General features: G+C 43.0%; 1 protein-coding gene across 1 annotated transcript; it reads right to left on the bottom strand.

The window, feature by feature from the left end:
• Positions 1–1,653: 1,653 nt before the first annotated feature.
• On the bottom strand, positions 1,654–16,939 carry vcpip1 (valosin containing protein (p97)/p47 complex interacting protein 1). The gene is made up of 4 exons (XM_088350283.1): positions 13,977–16,939; positions 10,387–10,473; positions 10,209–10,321; positions 1,654–6,425 (listed from the first exon to the last, which is right to left on the bottom strand). The coding sequence occupies exons 1-4, from the start codon at positions 16,525–16,527 to the stop codon at positions 6,000–6,002; spliced, it is 3,177 nt and encodes a 1,058-aa protein (XP_088206409.1). The 5' UTR covers positions 16,528–16,939; the 3' UTR covers positions 1,654–5,999.
• Positions 16,940–17,420: the final 481 nt, after the last annotated feature.

Here is a 17,420-nt window from a genome sequence, read left to right as displayed (position 1 = left end):
CTCATTAATCAACTAGTCTTGTATTTCTCCCTTCCTCTTCCTCTCTTTCTCATTAATCAACTAGTCTGGTCTTTCTACCTCTCTCTTCCTCTTTCTTTCTCATTAATCAATTAGTTATGTCGTTCTACCTTTCTTTCTCTCTTCCTTTCTCGTTTATCAACTAGTCTTGTCTTTCTACCGCTCTCTTCCTCTTTCTTTCTCATTAATCAATTAGTTATGTCGTTCTACCTTTCTTTCTCTCTTCCTTTCTCGTTTATCAACTAGTCTTGTCTTTCTACCTCTCTCTTCCTATTTCTTTCTCCTTAATCAACTAGTCTTGTCTTTCTCCCTTTTTCTTCCTCTCTTTCTCATTAATCAACTAGTCTGGTCTTTCTACCTCTCTCTTCCTCTTTCTTTCTCGTTAATCAACTAGTCTTGTCTTTCTACCTCTCTTTCTTTCTCGTTAATCAACTAGTCTTGTCTTTCTACCTCTCTTTCTTTCTCGTTTATCAACTAGTCTTGTCTTTCTCCCTCTCTCTTTCTCTCTTTCGTTCTCATTAATCAACTATTCTTGTCCTTCTACCTCTCTCTTTCTTTCTCGTTAATCAACTAGTCTTGTCTTTTGACCTCTCTCTTCCTCTCTCATTAATCAACTAGTCTTGTCTTTCTCCATTTGTATTCCTCTCTCATTAATCAACTAGTCTTGTCTTTCTACCTCTCTCTTCCTATTTCTTTCTCATTAATCAACTAGTCTTGTATTTCTCCCTTCCTCTTCCTCTCTTTCTCATTAATCAACTAGTCTGGTCTTTCTACCTCTCTCTTCCTCTTTCTTTCTCGTTAATCAACTAGTCTTGTCTTTCTACCTCTCTTTCTTTCTCGTTTATCAACTAGTCTTGTCTTTCTCCCTTTCTCTTCCTCATTAATCAACTAGTCTTGTCTTTCTACCTCTTTTTCTCATTAATCAACTAGTCTTGTCTTTCTCTCTCTTCCTTTCTTTCATGTTAATCAACTAGTCTTGTCTTTCTCTCTTACTCTTTAATCAACTAGCCTTGTCTTTCTACCTCTCTCTTCCTCTTTAATCAATTAGTCTTGTCTTTCTACCTTTCTTCCTCTCTTCCTTTATCGTTTATCAACTAGTCTTGCCTTTCTACCTCTCTCTCTTCCTCTTTCTTCCTCTTTAATTAATTAGTCTTGTCTTTCTACATTTCTTCCTTTCTCGTTTATCAACTAGCCTTGTCTTTCTACCTCTCTTTCTTTCTCGTTTATCAACTACCGGTAGTCTTGTCTTTCTCTTCCTCATTAATCAACTAGTCTTGTCTTTCTACCTGTTTTTATCATTAATCAACTAGTCTTGTCTTTCTCTCTCTTCCTTTCTTTCATGTTAATCAACTAGTCTTGTCTTTCTCTCCTACTCTTTTTCTCTTTAATCAACTAGCCTTGTCTTTCTACCTCTCTCTTCCTCTTTAATCAATTAGTCTTGTCTTTCTACCTCTCTTTCTCTTTAATCAATTAGTCTTGTCTTTCTACATTTCTTCCTCTCTTCCTTTCTCGTTTATCAACTAGTCTTGTCTTTCTACCTCTCTCTTCCTCTTTCTTTCTCGTTCATCAACTCGTCCGTCCCCCGGGCTAAAATGAGTTTGACTCCCCCTGCTGGAAAAGAAAGAGAAGAAAGTTAAGAAGAATGGAAGGCTTTTTATTGGCAATCTGTCACGCGTGCAAACACTTTTACTTTGAGGCCTCCAACTTCCTGTTTGGGTTTCCACCATTTCCTATTTACAACTTTTACACCATGGAAAATGTACAAATCTTTTCGTGGATTTCTAATTAGCGTCACATTGGGAATTACGTGACGATCCTCTAGGGCAGGAAGTTCCCCGAGAAACGCGTGCTACGATTCGATTGTGCAAAACTTTCAAAATAAAACGCGGCATATCAATTCTTTTTTCGCTGGCAAACAAAAAACAATCCACTCATTGAAGGCGGGAACAATGCGGGGAAGCTCCGCCCCAGCATTGTGTCATAGGCAGAGAACCAATCAAATCAAGGTAAATGATGATTAAGGCGGGGTTTCGTTTTGGGGGGAGTGGCAGCGGTTGACACGACTGCTCATCTTTAGTAACCCAGTTTAGGTGAAGCGTGGACCGATCCATTTGACCCGACTTCCTGGCTTGTTATAACGAAAAAATACACATTAGGGTAAGTATTTTTTTAAAAGGCAATTTGTGTTTTTGTTAAAAAAATAGGTTAAAAATGTAGTTGTGTACTTGTTGCGTATTCCTTTTCTGTATTTTGTCCTGAATTTTGTCACGTATAGTCCCGTATTTCATAGGGTATTTCGTCATGTATTTTAATGTTTTTTTTGTGTATTTTGGTGTGTAGTTATTTGTGTGTATTCTATCCTGCATTTTGTCGCGTATAGTCGCATACTTCATAGAATATTTCGTCATGTATTTTAATGTTTTTTTTGTGTATTTTGTCGTGTATTTCGTCATTTATTTCGGTGTTTATTGTTTTGTGTGTATTTCGTCATGCATTTTGTCGCGTATTTCATAGAGTATTTTGCATGTATTTTAGTGTTTTTTTTGTGTATTTTGTCGTGTACTTCGTCATTTATTTCAGTGTTTATTCTTTTGTATTTTGTCATGCATTTTGTCGCGTTTTTCATAGAATATTTTGTCATGTATTTTTGTGTTTTTTGTGTATTTTGTCGTGTATTTCGGTGTTTGTTTTGTGTGTATTTTGTCATGCATTTTGTCGCGTATTTCATAGAGTATTTTGCATGTATTTTAGTGTTTTTTTTGTGTATTTTGTCGTGTACTTCGTCATTTATTTCAGTGTTTATTCTTTTGTATTTTGTCATGCATTTTGTCGCGTTTTTCATAGAATATTTTGTCATGTATTTTTGTGTTTTTTGTGTATTTTGTCGTGTATTTCGGTGTTTGTTTTGTGTGTATTTTGTCATGCATTTTGTCGCGTATTTCATAGAGTATTTTGCATGTATTTTAGTGTTTTTTTTGTGTATTTTGTCGTGTACTTCGTCATTTATTTCAGTGTTTATTCTTTTGTATTTTGTCATGCATTTTGTCGCGTTTTTCATAGAATATTTTGTCATGTATTTTTGTGTTTTTTGTGTATTTTGTCGTGTATTTCGGTGTTTGTTTTGTGTGTATTTTGTCATGCATTTTGTCGCGTATTTCATAGAGTATTTAGCATGTATTTTAGTGTTTTTTTTTGTGTATTTTGTCGTGTACTTCGTCATTTATTTCAGTGTTTATTCTTTTGTATTTTGTCATGCATTTTGTCGCGTTTTTCATAGAATATTTTGTCATGTATTTTTGTGTTTTTTGTGTATTTTGTTGTTTATTGTTTTGTGTGTATTTTGTCATGCATTTTGCCGCGTATAGTCGCGTATTTCATAGAGTATTTTGGAATGTATTTTAGTTTTTTTGTGTGTATTTTGTCGTGTATTTCGTCATTTATTTCAGTGTTTATTCTTTTGTGTATTGTCCTGCGTTTTGTCGCATATAGTCGCGTATTTCATAGAGTATTTCGCCATGTATTTTAATGTTTTTTTGTGTATTTTGTCGTGTATTTCGTCATTTATTTCAGTGTTTAATTGTTGTGTGTATTCTATCCTGCATTTTGTCGCGTATAGTCGCGTATTTCATAGAGTATTTCGGAATGTATTTTAGTTTTTTTGTGTGTATTTTGTCGTGTATTTCGTCATTTATTTCGGTGTTTATTTTTTGTGTATTCTGTCCTTCATTTTGTCGTGTATAGTTGCATATTTCATAGAGTATTTCGTAATGTAATTTAGTGTTTGTGTGTATTTTGTCGTGTATTTTGTCATTTATTTCTGTGTTTATTTTTTGTGTATTCTGACCTGCATTTTGTTGCGTATTTCATAGAGTATTTCGTAATGTATTTTAGTGTTTTTTTGTGTATTTTGTCGTGTATTTCGTTATTTATTTGTGTATTCTGTCCTCCATTTTGTCGCATATAGTTGCGAATTTCATAGAGTATTTCGTCATGTATTTTTGTGTTTTTTTGTCGTGTATATTTATTTCAGTGTTTAGTTTCTTGTGTGTATTCTATCCTGCATTTTGTCGCGTATAGTCGCGTATTTCATAGTGTATTTCATAGAGTATTTCATAGAATAGTTTTTTTTGTGTGTATTTTGTTGCATATTTTGTCATTTATTTCAATGTTTATTTCATCACGTATTTTGTCAAGTATTTAAGGCGTATTTTGACGCGTATTTCACTGTGTATTTCAGCGTGTATATCAACATGAAGTTTGTCAGGTATTTCTTAGTGCATTGTTACACTTAATTTATTATTTATTTATTTACTTTTACTTTATTTATTCACTTTTTCGTATACTTTTTCAATGAACTCCTATAATTTGAGTTTGGTTGAAAATGGCTCCAAAAACTGTGCTTGTTTGTACAAAAAAAAATAAAAAAAAATATTGTCTCATTCTATCAAAAAAAACCTCAAAATAATCCTGAAATTTTGAATCGATGGATCCAAGTCACGAATCGATCTGTTTTGGGGTCTTTTGGACTAGAGTTTTTTTAGAGCCTGATCTCCATCCGGTCCTTGCCCTCCTAAAGGCGCGTCTTGCAAATTTGGGAGTGGCTGATTTCACGGCCAGACGTCCTAAGTCTCATTTTTGAGTCTCGTGACCAATCACGTGTCTACTTTTTTTTGGACACGCCTTCTAGAAGGCTGTGGCCTAATTCGAGCATATGTAGAAATAAATGTAGGGAGAAATATCCACAAAATAATGTCATGTAAATACATAAACACACACAATTTACTTGATACCTAAATATATGAAAAATGACAATATATTTATGTATGCGTTTGGTCGTGTACTTATTCAGGTATTTACTTTTCATGTATTTTGTCATCCATTTTGTCAAGTATTTTTTTTATTTCATGTGTCGTGTATTTTGCGGTTTTGTACTTTATTTTGATGTGTATTTTGTCAAATGATTCTGTTGTGTAATTTGTGGTGTGGTTTGTCGTTTATTTTGTCATCTGTTGTGTATTTTTTTCATGATATGTATATGGTCTTTTTTGGTCGTTTATTTTGTTATTTCTGTATTTATTTTTGTGTATTTTGTCAATTATTTTTCCATTTATGTTTTTTTTTGTTGTAGTTTGTTTTTGTCGTTTATTTTGTCATCTCTTGTGTATTTTTTCCATGGTATCTGTCTTGTATTTGGTCTTTTTGGTGGTCTATTTTGTTATTTCTGTATTTATTTTTGTGTATTTTGTCATTTATTTAATCCATTTAAGTTGTTTTTTTGTCGTAGTTTGTGTTCTTGTCGTTTATTTTGTCATCTGTTGTGTATTCTTTTTATGTTATTTGTCTTGTATTTGGTCTTTTTTGGTCATTTATTTTGTCAAGTATTTTGTCAGGTATTAGGTAATTTGATGTGTATTTTCAGGGGTTTTGTTGTGTATTTTGTTATTTATTTAGTGGTGTATTTTGTGTTTTTTTTCGGTTTATTTTGTTATTTTTGTATTTATTTCTGTGTATTTTATCATTTACGTTTTCCTTTTTTGTTGTATTTTGTTGTTGTCTACTTTGTGTTTTTGTGATTTATTTTATAAATTTGTCCCAACCAAATAATATTCAAATGAGGGGGCGGGTCAAGCAGGCCGAGCTTTTCACCTATTGGTTGATCAGTGTACTGTTCTACTTGTTCATTACTTATCAACCAATAAGTGAAAACCTCAGCCGGCTTGACCCCGCCCCCTCGTTTAAATAACATTTTGTTGTGACAAAATACATCCTGAAATAAACAAAAATATGCATAAATATATGAATAAATTGCATTCTTGTTATATATTTAGGTATGATGTGTTTATTTTTATGGCATATATTGTCGCCTTTAGTTTATTTCTACTTATGGCAGAAATGGTCCACCGTAGTGGGCGTGTTTGGGGGAGGGGCCACAGCCTCCGGCCTTCGTTGCGCGTCCTTAGAAAGCGTCAATTTCCCGGAAATCACGAGTGATCCATAGGTTCCCCGTCCTGGCTCTCCACGGGGTCCTCGTCCTCCGGGCCTCGTCCTTCCGGCGCCGGCCTCCGGTTCCGGTGGCGCTCCACCGAGGCTTGAATGGAGGAGACCATTTCCTGCAGTTTTCGGCGCTGCTGCTCCATGAGGGCCGGGTCCACGTTTTTCACGTCCGCCGCCGTGGCGAATCCCGGCGCCATTCGGACGGGCTCCGAGGGGGCGGAGCTAGCGCCTTCGCTCAGCGAATGGCCTTTCCCCTGGAAGGCCTGCACGGCGTGAGAGCGCTCTTTTTTGCGGACGGCGCCGCCGTGGCCCGCGTGGGCCCCGTGGGCGCCGTGGGCGGGGCTTCCCCCGGTCACGTCCGAGCGGAGTCGTGCTAGAGCCTCCTTGGCACGTTCCTCCACGTCGGCGCCGATCTGCAAGTAAGGCTGAACGCGTTAGTCCACAAAAACACGTACTGTGTTTTTCAGATTATCAACCACAGGCCAAAAAATGCATCGTTAAGAAGGAAAAAACATCTACAGGTCCCTTGCTATTTCGCGCTTCCGTTATCGCTGCTTGACTGCAAAACCCCAAAAATCCAAAGAACGGTTCCCGCATCACTGATAAACGCGTGGACAGCCAATATTTACGCCGGTTGGCCAGCACTTCTTGGCTTGTGATCTCCGAGGCCAATTGGCCAGTTTCATACTGTATTGTGATTAGAAACCCGCTCTGCATTCTTCTACATCTTGCCGAGAAGACTTTGTGTCCCGTTCCTTTCGTTATGCTGCCTAAACACTGCATCTCTCACTCTTTATTCACGCCGGTTGGCCAGCACTTCTTGACTTGTGATCTCTGAGGCCAATTGGCCAGTTCATATCATGGCGTCTTATATACTGTATTGTAATTAGACACCCGCTCTGCATTCTTCTACGTCTTGCTGAGACGAGTTTGTGTCCCGTTCCTTTCGTTTTGCTGCCTTAACACTGCATCTCTCACTCTTTATTCACGCCGGTTGGCCAGCACTTCTTGACTTGTGATCGCCAAGGCCGATTGGCCAGTTCATATCATGGCATCTTTCATACTGTATTGTGATTAGACACCCGCTCTGCATTCTTCTACATCTTACCGAGAAGAGTTTGTGTCCCATTCCTTTCGTTATGCTGCCTAAACACTGCATCTCTCACTCTTTATTTACGCCGGTTGGCCAGCACTTCTTGATTTGTGATCTCCAAGGCCGATTGGCCAGTTCATATCATGGCGTCTTATATACTGTATTGTAATTAGACACCCGCTCTGCATTCTTCTACGTCTTGCTGAGACGAGTTTGTGTCCCGTTCCTTTCGTTTTGCTGCCTTAACACTGCATCTCTCACTCTTTATTCACGCCGGTTGGCCAGCACTTCTTGACTTGTGATCGCCAAGGCCGATTGGCCAGTTCATATCATGGCATCTTTCATACTGTATTGTGATTAGACACCCGCTCTGCATTCTTCTACATCTTACTGAGAAGAGTTTGTGTCCCATTCCTTTCGTTATGCTGCCTAAACACTGCATCTCTCACTCTTTATTTACGCCGGTTGGCCAGCACTTCTTGATTTGTGATCTCCAAGGCCGATTGGCCAGTTCATATCATGGCGTCTTATATACTGTATTGTAATTAGACACCCGCTCTGCATTCTTCTACGTCTTGCTGAGACGAGTTTGTGTCCCGTTCCTTTCGTTTTGCTGCCTTAACACTGCATCTCTCACTCTTTATTTACGCCGGTTGACCAGCACTTCTTGACTTGTGATCTCCAAGGCTGATTGGCCAGTTCATATCATGGCATGGCATCTTTCATACTGTATTGTGATTAGACACCCGCTCTGCATTCTTCTACATCTTGCCGAGAAGAGTTTGTGTCCCATTCCTTTCGTTATGCTGCCTAAACACTGCATCTCTCACTCTTTATTCACACCAGTTGGCCACCACTTCTTGACTTGTGATCTCCGAAGCCGATTGGCCAGTTCATATCATGGCGTATTTCATACTGTATTGTGATTGGACACCCGCTCTGCATTCTTCTACATCTTGCTAAGACGAGTCTGTGTCCCGTTCCTTTCGTCATGCTGCCTAAACCATGCATCTCTCACTCTTTCTCTCTTAGTTAGCAAGGCTTTTTAATCAATGTGTGCCCAAAAAAAACAAAAACATAAAAACCCAGTAACATCGACTAATTGAACCGATACACACACTCTCTCTCTCTCTCTCTCTCTCTCTCTCTCTCTCTCTCTCTCTCTCTCTCTCTCTCTCTCTCTCTCTCTCTCTCTCTCTCTCTCTCTCTCTCTCTCTCTCTCTCTCTCTCTCTCTCTCTCTCTCTCTCTCTCTCTCTCTCTCTCTCTCACAATGAAAACCTTGACTGTAAACTGTAGTTAAAGATGTGCCCTATATATATATATACTGGACAGTACCATATTCTGTGTTGTTTGGCTTTGCGTGTACTACAAAAGTCTTCGCTCACGCATATTTGGAGTGACATGGAGAAAGTTTGCATGGAATCCATTTTGTCTCCAAGTCATACTTGTCTACGTGTCCGTCGATTGGTAAGGAAAGGTAATTTCGCCACAATCAATATTCTCAACTTCCTTTAAAGTGATAACCTTGAAGTATGCAAGGTGCAAATGCTCTTTGCTTTACTGTTCTATTACACCCCCCCCCCCCCAAAATTACATACAGTCATTTTTTTGCCACAACACCGGTACAAACAAAAACAAACTAGTGTCTGTTTTGTTTTGTTTTTCTTCAAATCAAACATTTGCTTTATACCAATTTCGAAATCTCCTTTCGGTTTGGAAATTCCGGTTCGTTCGTTAATATTATGCGACAAAAGATTCCGGGAAAAAAAAGAAATGGAAATCTTGTAAAAGAATTGTAAAAACAAATGACGTTTGTAGGCCGTACAATCTTTTCAATAGGACATTTGTCAATTCATTCAAAAGTGAATTTTTTTTTTTTGCATTGCCGGAAACTCAGCAAAATGTAAGTTGATGTCAAGTTTTGGACATGTTTGATAATTACCGTATTTTCCGCACTATAAGGCGCACCTAAAAGTCTTAATTTTTTTCAAAAGCTGACCATGCGCCTTATAACACAGTGCGCCTTATATATGGCTCAATATTAAATTCGCAAGGTCTCGCAACTTACTCAACAGCCGCCGACTCGATTTTACCCCGAACGTGGAGTAGTCCGCGGTGTATGCTGGGATTTATATACCGGCGTTTCATTGGCTAACCAATGCGTCAATCATCATTTGAATCGATCGCTATTGGCTAAAGTTATTCGGAGCCTTGGATAGGCAAGAGGGCCGAAACAAACCCTGCAATTGGCCGAAAAAGATGTGTCAATCATCCGTTACATCGATCGCTATTGGCTGAAGTTATTCGGAGCCTCGGATAGGCTAGAGGGCCGAAACAAACCCTGCAATTGGCCGAAAAAGATGACCGAATAGCAAGCTTGCTAGACTACGCCATAAGGAAACATGTTTCATTAGTCTGTATTTGTAAATATTTGACTCTCCTGGCTTTACTACACTCACGCTTGTAAGAAGACCATGAGTGCGTATCATTATTGAACGTGAGAACTTAGGTGAGCTATGCGGCTTTATATTTTCCCGGTTTCTTGTTTTAGAACCATCTTGATGTTGCTGTGATGAGTTGAGTGAATTAAACTCAATTCCAAGTGTTTGTTGTCATATGCACAGTAAAGTTGCGAGCGAAAAAGAAAATAGAAACTAAGGAATGGTTGGCATTTCTTGAATCCCAAGACTTGAACCTTCCGAATGATATTTGAAACGATGCATTTGAGTGACATCGTACGGACACCGCATCCGCACGTGTCTACGACACGTATTTGCTTCTTTGCAAGCTTTGGGAATGTTAAGGGGGTAATAAGTTGGACTGAACTATCTGACTGTTTTGTCCACGTTCCCATTGTAGCGCCTTATAATCCGGTGCGCCTTATCTATGGAAGGTATAGGACCAAAAACTATTTTTTGGGGTTGCGCCCTATAACCCGGGGCGCCCTATAGTGCGGAAAATACGGTAATTATCTTGCCACACTTGGGATTGCAGTTGCTCACTGTTGTTTCAAGCGTTGCTCACCGACTTTGTGTGAACGCTCAGACCCGTAAGGAAAATGACAGGGAAGATTGACCCGCGGGAACCCCCGTGCATCCGTACCTGGAAGTGTCCCGCGGTGTCGGCACAAAGCTCCACCCGGTTTTCTGCGGCGTTGTAGACGAAAGTGTGTCCGGGCAGGTGAGGCAGCGTCACGTGGGCGCCGTCCGTCAAACCTGGAAACGATGCGTTCAGGGACTATCTGTAATATATTTTGGGGCGTAATTCTCACCGTACTCACTTTTGTCCTTTTTGAGCACGTTGTAAAAGACGCCGCCCTGCTGGAACAAGTGAGGAAGCTTCTTGGCGTACGACCACACGTCCTCGCCTGTTACACATTGCGGACGTGTTAGCTTAGCGCGGGCTAGCTAGCAGCGACATCAGATGAGAAAAAAGGTGTTGGAATGCTCTATATTATATATTATATCATATATTATTATATTCTCAAGGTTTCTTCATTTTCCTCATGTTGAGGTTCTTGAGTTTTTCCTTGCCCTCATGTTGGTTCCAGATCAGGGGATGGTGTCATAATAGTCTGAAAAATAGTCTGTGTAATAACCTGTGCAGTCCTTTGAGACTCTTTGTAACTGTATCACGATACTAAAGGTGCCGATTCAATTTATATCACGATGCTCGATAATTGCGTTTCTACAAGTACAGACGCTGCCCTACTTACGAATGTTTGTAAGTTGAATTTGTTCTTAAGTTGCTTCAGTGCTATATTTTGTATGTTTAAGGTGTATATAAGTATGTTTAAGGCTTGTATAAGGAACCTGTATTGTTTTGTACTGAAAAATGAACATTTTATAAAATAATATGCTCTATAAAAGTAAATAAAGTGAAGTTTAACCTACTTTTGGAAGATGCACTTCAAGAGTTAGGCGACTTCCTTCTCCGTGGTAAAAAGTGGCCCAAAAAAGCGTTCCGACTGTTTTCTCAACCGCATCAAGCTTTCTTATTCCACTTTATTTTCAAAGGAAACGGCTCGCCTCTTCTTTACACTTTTCACCAACCATATAGAATGGATGCACGAGATATTAAACAATAAAAATGTCAACGTTCTTAGCGCGCTGGAGATACAGTATAGTATGTTTACACACAAACTTGGAAGAGGAAGCGGATTTCTTCTTCGAGGTGGACGCTCGGTGAGCTCTCACAGCGCCACACGCCGGTAGCGGGGAAAAGCAGTACTACAGTACTGTCCTGGATGTCCGGATATTTTTCGACATCTCGAAAAAAAATGTACGTATCAACCATTTTTCGTGAGTAGGGAAGCGTCTGTATTGCGATTCTATATACCGTAAATTCCGGACTATAGAGCGCACCTGATTGTAAGCCGCACCCATCACATTTTAAGGGGAAAACCAATTTTGTCCATACACAAGCCGCACCTGTATATAAGCCGCATGCACCTACATCAAATAAACACGAAATTAATCCAAGCCAAACTTCAAGTCCCGCGATTGAAACTAAATGTCTTTCATTAAAGCACACACTCCAAAAACCACAGCCGCCAAAATGAACGTAAAATGACATAGGTACTTAAAATTTGTTGCAGACCTGCAGATGCTGGGTGCCCGTTGATAGTAATCCAAGGAAAAAAAGTGTGTATTTCCAAAAGTAAGGGTGGGAAAAATATATATCCATTATTGTCCGCCGTGTCCACAAAAACTCACCTTTACCGGTCCCCACTTTCCCATCAGCCCGCGTTGGCTCTGCCCCTCTTTTTTAATTTGCTCGTGCAGAATAAGTGTGTCAAATAAATACAAATAAATACATTACAAAAATATACAGTTGCAAATACATATTACACATATTTACAAAGAAAGACGGTACATCGAGAGAGTTTTCAAAGCTTTAATAATAATAATAATAACATAACTTTCATCCTAAACCGTGCCTTTGGGAGGTAGCCTCACGCTACCAACAAGACGCTCGCAAACCTACGAATTAGTGTGTTAAAGAAATAAATGCCGTGATCGCTAGAACCACGGCAGACCATCCGCTTCTTCCTCCTTGGTAATGACATCTAAGCTGGCGGCCATTAAAAAAATTACATAAATTGGCCGCATCTCTGAATAAGCCGCGGGGTTGAAAATTTGGGGAAAAAGTAGCGGCTTATAGTCCGGAATTTACGGTAATTGATTGCGATTGAATTTTCTTTCCGGACAAACAAACTTAAATCGTACACTTCAGGGACAATAAACCGTGAAAGATGTTCAAACAACGCATACGAAAATGTGTTCATACTTTGGATTTAAAATTTATGGACACCGGCCTTCGGTTTTTCTGCTTTCTTCTTACGTTTTCCACTTTCGTTTGCTTTCCCGCATTTTACGTACCAGATGGGATCGATTCCAGGGAAAAATGTCAATTAAAAAAAAATCGGCAAAAATAAAATCTCGATGTATACATAATTAGATTTTTTTGTCCCAAATCCATTCAATTGTTGACTGAGCAATTCGGAAAACACTGGACTAAGTGTAATGTATAATGTAAGATCAAACATCAAACATTCAGGTTGTATCCAGCAACTCTGTTTGACCCTCACCCCCCTCATCAAGCTGATCTAAAACCTACATGAGGGCAAGGAAAAACTCAAAAAGCTCAGTGAAGTCAAGTCATATTTATTAGTATAGCCCTTAATCACAAGGAGTCTCAAACGGCTGCACAGACCACAGATTATTGCAAACCACACACTATCATGACACCATCCCCTGATCTAAAATCTACATGAGGGGAAGGAAAAACTCAAAAACCTCAAGTCAAGTCATGTTTTTTTGTATAGCCCTTTAGCACAAGGAGTCTCAAAGGGCTGCACAGACCACATACTATTGAAAACTACAGACTACACCATCCCCTGATCTAAAACCTACATGAGAGCAAGGAAAACCTCAACATGAGGAAAATAAAGAAATCTTGAGAAAGTCGTTAGCTGGTATCTATTAGCATATACTCGTTTGCATCCACCCGTAGAGAAATTGTTTATTTTTGAACTATTTAAGGACACCGCTAACTACGCACTCCACTTTTAATACATAGTTCTTTTTAGCATAAAATTATAGTCAAAGAACACTCTTAATGCACTTGATTTAGGGTGTCTCTAATCTAAGATTGGTTAATATTGTTTTAATAATTCTCTTGGGCGTGTGCGGCACAGTTCTAAGGTCTTGGGAACCTCCAGTGTGGGTTCAAATCCAGCTAGCGGACTCTCTGTGCGGAGTTTGTATGTTCTCCCCGTGCTTGCATGGGTTTCCTCCGGGCACTCCGGTTTCCTCCCACATCCCAAAGACATGCATTTCAGGTTCGATTGGCCGGTCCAAATTGTCCCTAGGTGTGAAGGAGTGAGCGAGTTGTCTGTCCCTGTGTGCCCTGCGATTGGCTGGCAACCAGTTCAGGGTGTCCCCTGCCCACTGCCTGATGATTGCTGGGATGGGCTCCAGCACCCCCACGACCCTACTAAGGATAAGCAGTGCAGCTAATGAGATGAGATGAATAATTCTCTTTTTGAGGTCTTCTCTCCTTATTTTGAGTGTCTACTAAACTATAAACTTATCACCCTTAATTAAAGAAAGTCTCAAAGGGATGCAGATCTCCATTACAAGAAATTTGATCTGAAACCTACACGAGGGCAAAGAAAAACTCAAATAACCTCAGAATGAGGAAAATTAGAAAACCTTGAGAAGGGGCACAGCCTGCAATGTTGTAAAATTTGTTTCAAGACTTTATTTTGGAGTGCCATGTCTTTGGTTGTAAACAATGTTTCCTTACAACATTGTTATTAATTGTAATAAAGACATTTGTCATTTGAATGTGAACTGCGAGGCTTACCCATCAAGGCCGCAAGCAGGCACAGGGACGACAGCTCAAGGTCAATGCTGTCTTCAAGGTCACGGATGGCACTCTCGGAGGACCGGGCGCGGTCCCCGCCCTCTTTCGCCATCTCGGGAGGAGGCGGGGCCACTTCTTCGCCTCCCTTCAAGATCTCCAATGAGACCCGGTCGCCGTGCTGCAGCGCCACCGGCTCCTGTTCCTGCCCGGGTGGGGGCGGGACCAGTTCCCGGGGCGGGAATCCGCGCCGCAGGGAAAATTGGGCGGGCGCCACGCCGAAGTGCTCGGCGATGCTTGCGCGGAGGTCCGAGTCTGATGCCCGGGCGCTCAGGGTAAGGGTGGCGGTGCGCCCGTCGCCGGCGGTCACGCGGATCTTTTTCTCCCCACTGGCTGGGGTCGTTGCCGACTTAGTGGGAGTGGCAGGGGCTGAGGATGGTGCCGGGGGGCGCTCCTTGGCACCCGAAAGCTTAACACCACGGCGCTGCGATACAGACGCTCGCTCGCTGATGCTCCGTTGAAGTTCACGCTCGGTTCGACTCAAGGTTAGCTCCTCTTTGTGGAGCGTTTTAGTTTTGGGTCCCGTCAGGATGATTTTGGCAGGCGGGGCGGGTGCAAGGTGGGCGCCCTCCACGGCTACTGGGCGGTACTCGTCCCGGCTCCTCTTGGCGGTGTGGCGCAAGATGGTGTCCACCACCTTCTGCACTAAAACCTCGCTGCCGAACTCACCGGGGAAGTGTTTGGTGACCAGCTTGGTGGCCACGTGATACACGTTGCTGTTCTTGCTCGGCTCCCCCTCGTACTGGAACCAGTGGACCGTCTCCCTCACGGCCTGCCCGCCCCACTCCAGCGTGATAGGGAAAGCTTCCGGCAGGTTGTCGTACTCCGCGCCGTCCCAGAAGTGTTTGAACCCGCAACCGCACTTGCCGCCGTGCGACGGAGTGTCAGTGCGGTCGCCGTCCAGATAGATGACGCCCCCGTCGGCTCGGACGCGGCGCACCGAGGCGCCCCGGCACCAACTGCAAGCGTCCAGCGAGCTCAACTTATAATCAGGTACCAGGACGTCCCCCGCGGGGTCGTACGAGCACACCAGTCCGTTGAGCGGGAAACTGTAGTTCTTGTCAGGGCGCAGCTGTCCGTGGGTTGCCTTGGCCAGATCGTGCAGCTTGCCGCCCGGCGCCAACCAATCGGGCGGCACGTGGAGCTCCGACAGGGCGCCGCAGAGCAGGCACCGATGCAGCCGGCTCTCGGCGACCGACTTCTTCGCCGCTTCCGTCACTTCCTCGGGCTGGATTCCCACCGCGCCGGTGCGGCGGTACACCCACTGGTGCACATCGGCTACCAGCGCTGGGTGGATGCCGTTCTTCTCCGTGAAGACCTCCTCCATGGCACCCACCAGGCGGAGAATGTATTTGTCCTGCAGGCTGCGATCTCCGCCGATGACACAACCGCCGTCCGCCTCCAATTGGATATACTTCGGAATGAGTTGCTGCGGGACTCCCCAAGCTTTGGGCAGCAGGTGAGCGGGCAACTTGGGCAGCGCCGCGTCCTTGACACCCACCAAGGGGATGTAGTGGTTGCGGGCCGAGCTGCTCCAGGCGATGCAGATGGGCTTGTGGAGCCGGCCGTCCCGGGCCCGGCACTTCTCCTCAGGCACCAAACCCGGCAGGAAAGTCGCAGCGTAGTCCCCCGAGCTCCGCATCCCACTCAGCGAATCCAGCAAGACGACGGGTCTGTGGAGGACGTTCGCCAAACCGAAGATGTGAATATTGCGCAGCCCGAGGGGTACGCCCTCGGGTGGCACAAAAAGCGGGTCACACTCGTTCACGATATCCTCCCACTCGGAGGAATCTACAAAATCCTGAAAGAGCGCTTTGTAACGCTCCAGGTTGCGCTGAAAGTTCTCCTTGAGGTTCTGGCGCAAAGCGTGCCAAAAAAGCTCTCGTCCCACCAGCGCCCGCGAAACAGCGTGGACCAGGCAGTGCCCGTCTCCATCCACATGGACCGGAACCAGGATCTCGCGCCCGCCGTTGGCACGTTTGATCTCCTCCAGGGTGTCGTGCAGGTATTGCAGACTACCTGAGCGATCTTTGCCATAACCGGCCGTGGCGACGTGTTCAGGCTCCATCAGGAAGGCGCGATCGGCCAGCAGGGAGCAGTCAAAGGTCTCACCCTGGTTCATGTCCCGCAGGGGTTTGGCCTTCCCGCTGGTTTTATCCATGCCATAGCGGGTAAGGAGCGGCGACAGCAGCTTGCAGTGGAAGTTGGAGAGCCCCAGTACCTTGACCGGTTCGCCTCCCCCGCGTTTGGGGGCACCGGCCACGCCTAAAAGGGCGTTCCGGAGCAGGTTGTGCAGGACCAGGTCGGGTTCGCTCACCTCCTGCACGTTGAGCAGTTGTTCTGGTTGATGCCGCCGGCCGCACTCGGTGCATTCGATGCTAACGGAGCCCTGGGCCGGGAAGAAAAGGCTGGCCCTGCACGCGGGGTCCGGGCAACTGGCCGAGAGGATACGCTTATCCTTCCTTTTGGGGCCGCGCGGCTGCGGCAGCGACATGTTTGCGGCGAAAACAAGAAGGCGGAAGCGGCCGCCGGCTTCGGTTGTGTCTAGCTAAAAACAGCTACGTCACGCTGAGGCCTACTGGGAGTTACAGTCCTACTCTGACGACAATGCCGTCTCCCCTCGAACGCATCACGTATAATTCAGTCAGACCTCACTGCTGTGTCACCTACACACAGAAAAAAACAATAATAACCCAACAAACACAAACATTCAGAAATATATTGACACGCCTGCGTCGAGTGCGAGCTTTCGACTACAAAAACCACAATGCAACGGAAGCAGCTGAAGCCGGAAGTGAAGGATGCGCGTAAACAAACGCTGTAATGTAGTAACTAGTGCTTCAAAGTCGTCTTTGTGGTACGTCACGTAAGAGTTAACCTAACTATCTAACGTTTTAAATGACGTTTAAGAGTTGGGCTTCTGTATCATGTTCTAGATAGCGTTTAAAAGCTGTGCGTCTTCCTCTGTTACTTTTATCAGTTTTCGGGTTACCAGAGACGCTCAGCAGTATACCGCCATCTTGTGTACAAAATTGGATTGACCACATCTAAGTATAGGCTAAGCTAGTCGGGTCAAACTATTAAATTCATCTAGTACAGATGGAGGAAGCCCAAAAGAATTCAAAATTCAAGTTACATTTGTTTGTATAGCCCCTAACGGATGACCTCAACGTCGTATATTAGAGTCCCGGAATGCTGGAATGACCAACATAGAAAAAATGTTTAGGCTCGATATACAGTGAAGTCTTGGTTATCGCGGTTAATGGGGACCGAGACCACCCGCGAAAACTGAAAATCCGCGAAGTAGCAGAGCCCCTTCAAAAATCCTTAAAAAAACGTATACAGGTATACAGTATACCCCTTTGTATACAGTACACCATATAGAAT

Source organism: Urocampus carinirostris, chromosome 1, assembly GCF_059441175.1.
Source record: "Urocampus carinirostris isolate Australia breed hairy pipefish chromosome 1, RoL_Ucar_1.0, whole genome shotgun sequence".
In the NCBI taxonomy this organism is placed as follows: domain Eukaryota; kingdom Metazoa; phylum Chordata; class Actinopteri; order Syngnathiformes; family Syngnathidae; genus Urocampus; species Urocampus carinirostris.
The sequence above is the reverse complement of the archived record's forward strand: the minus strand, read 5'-3'. Positions and strand labels throughout refer to the sequence as shown.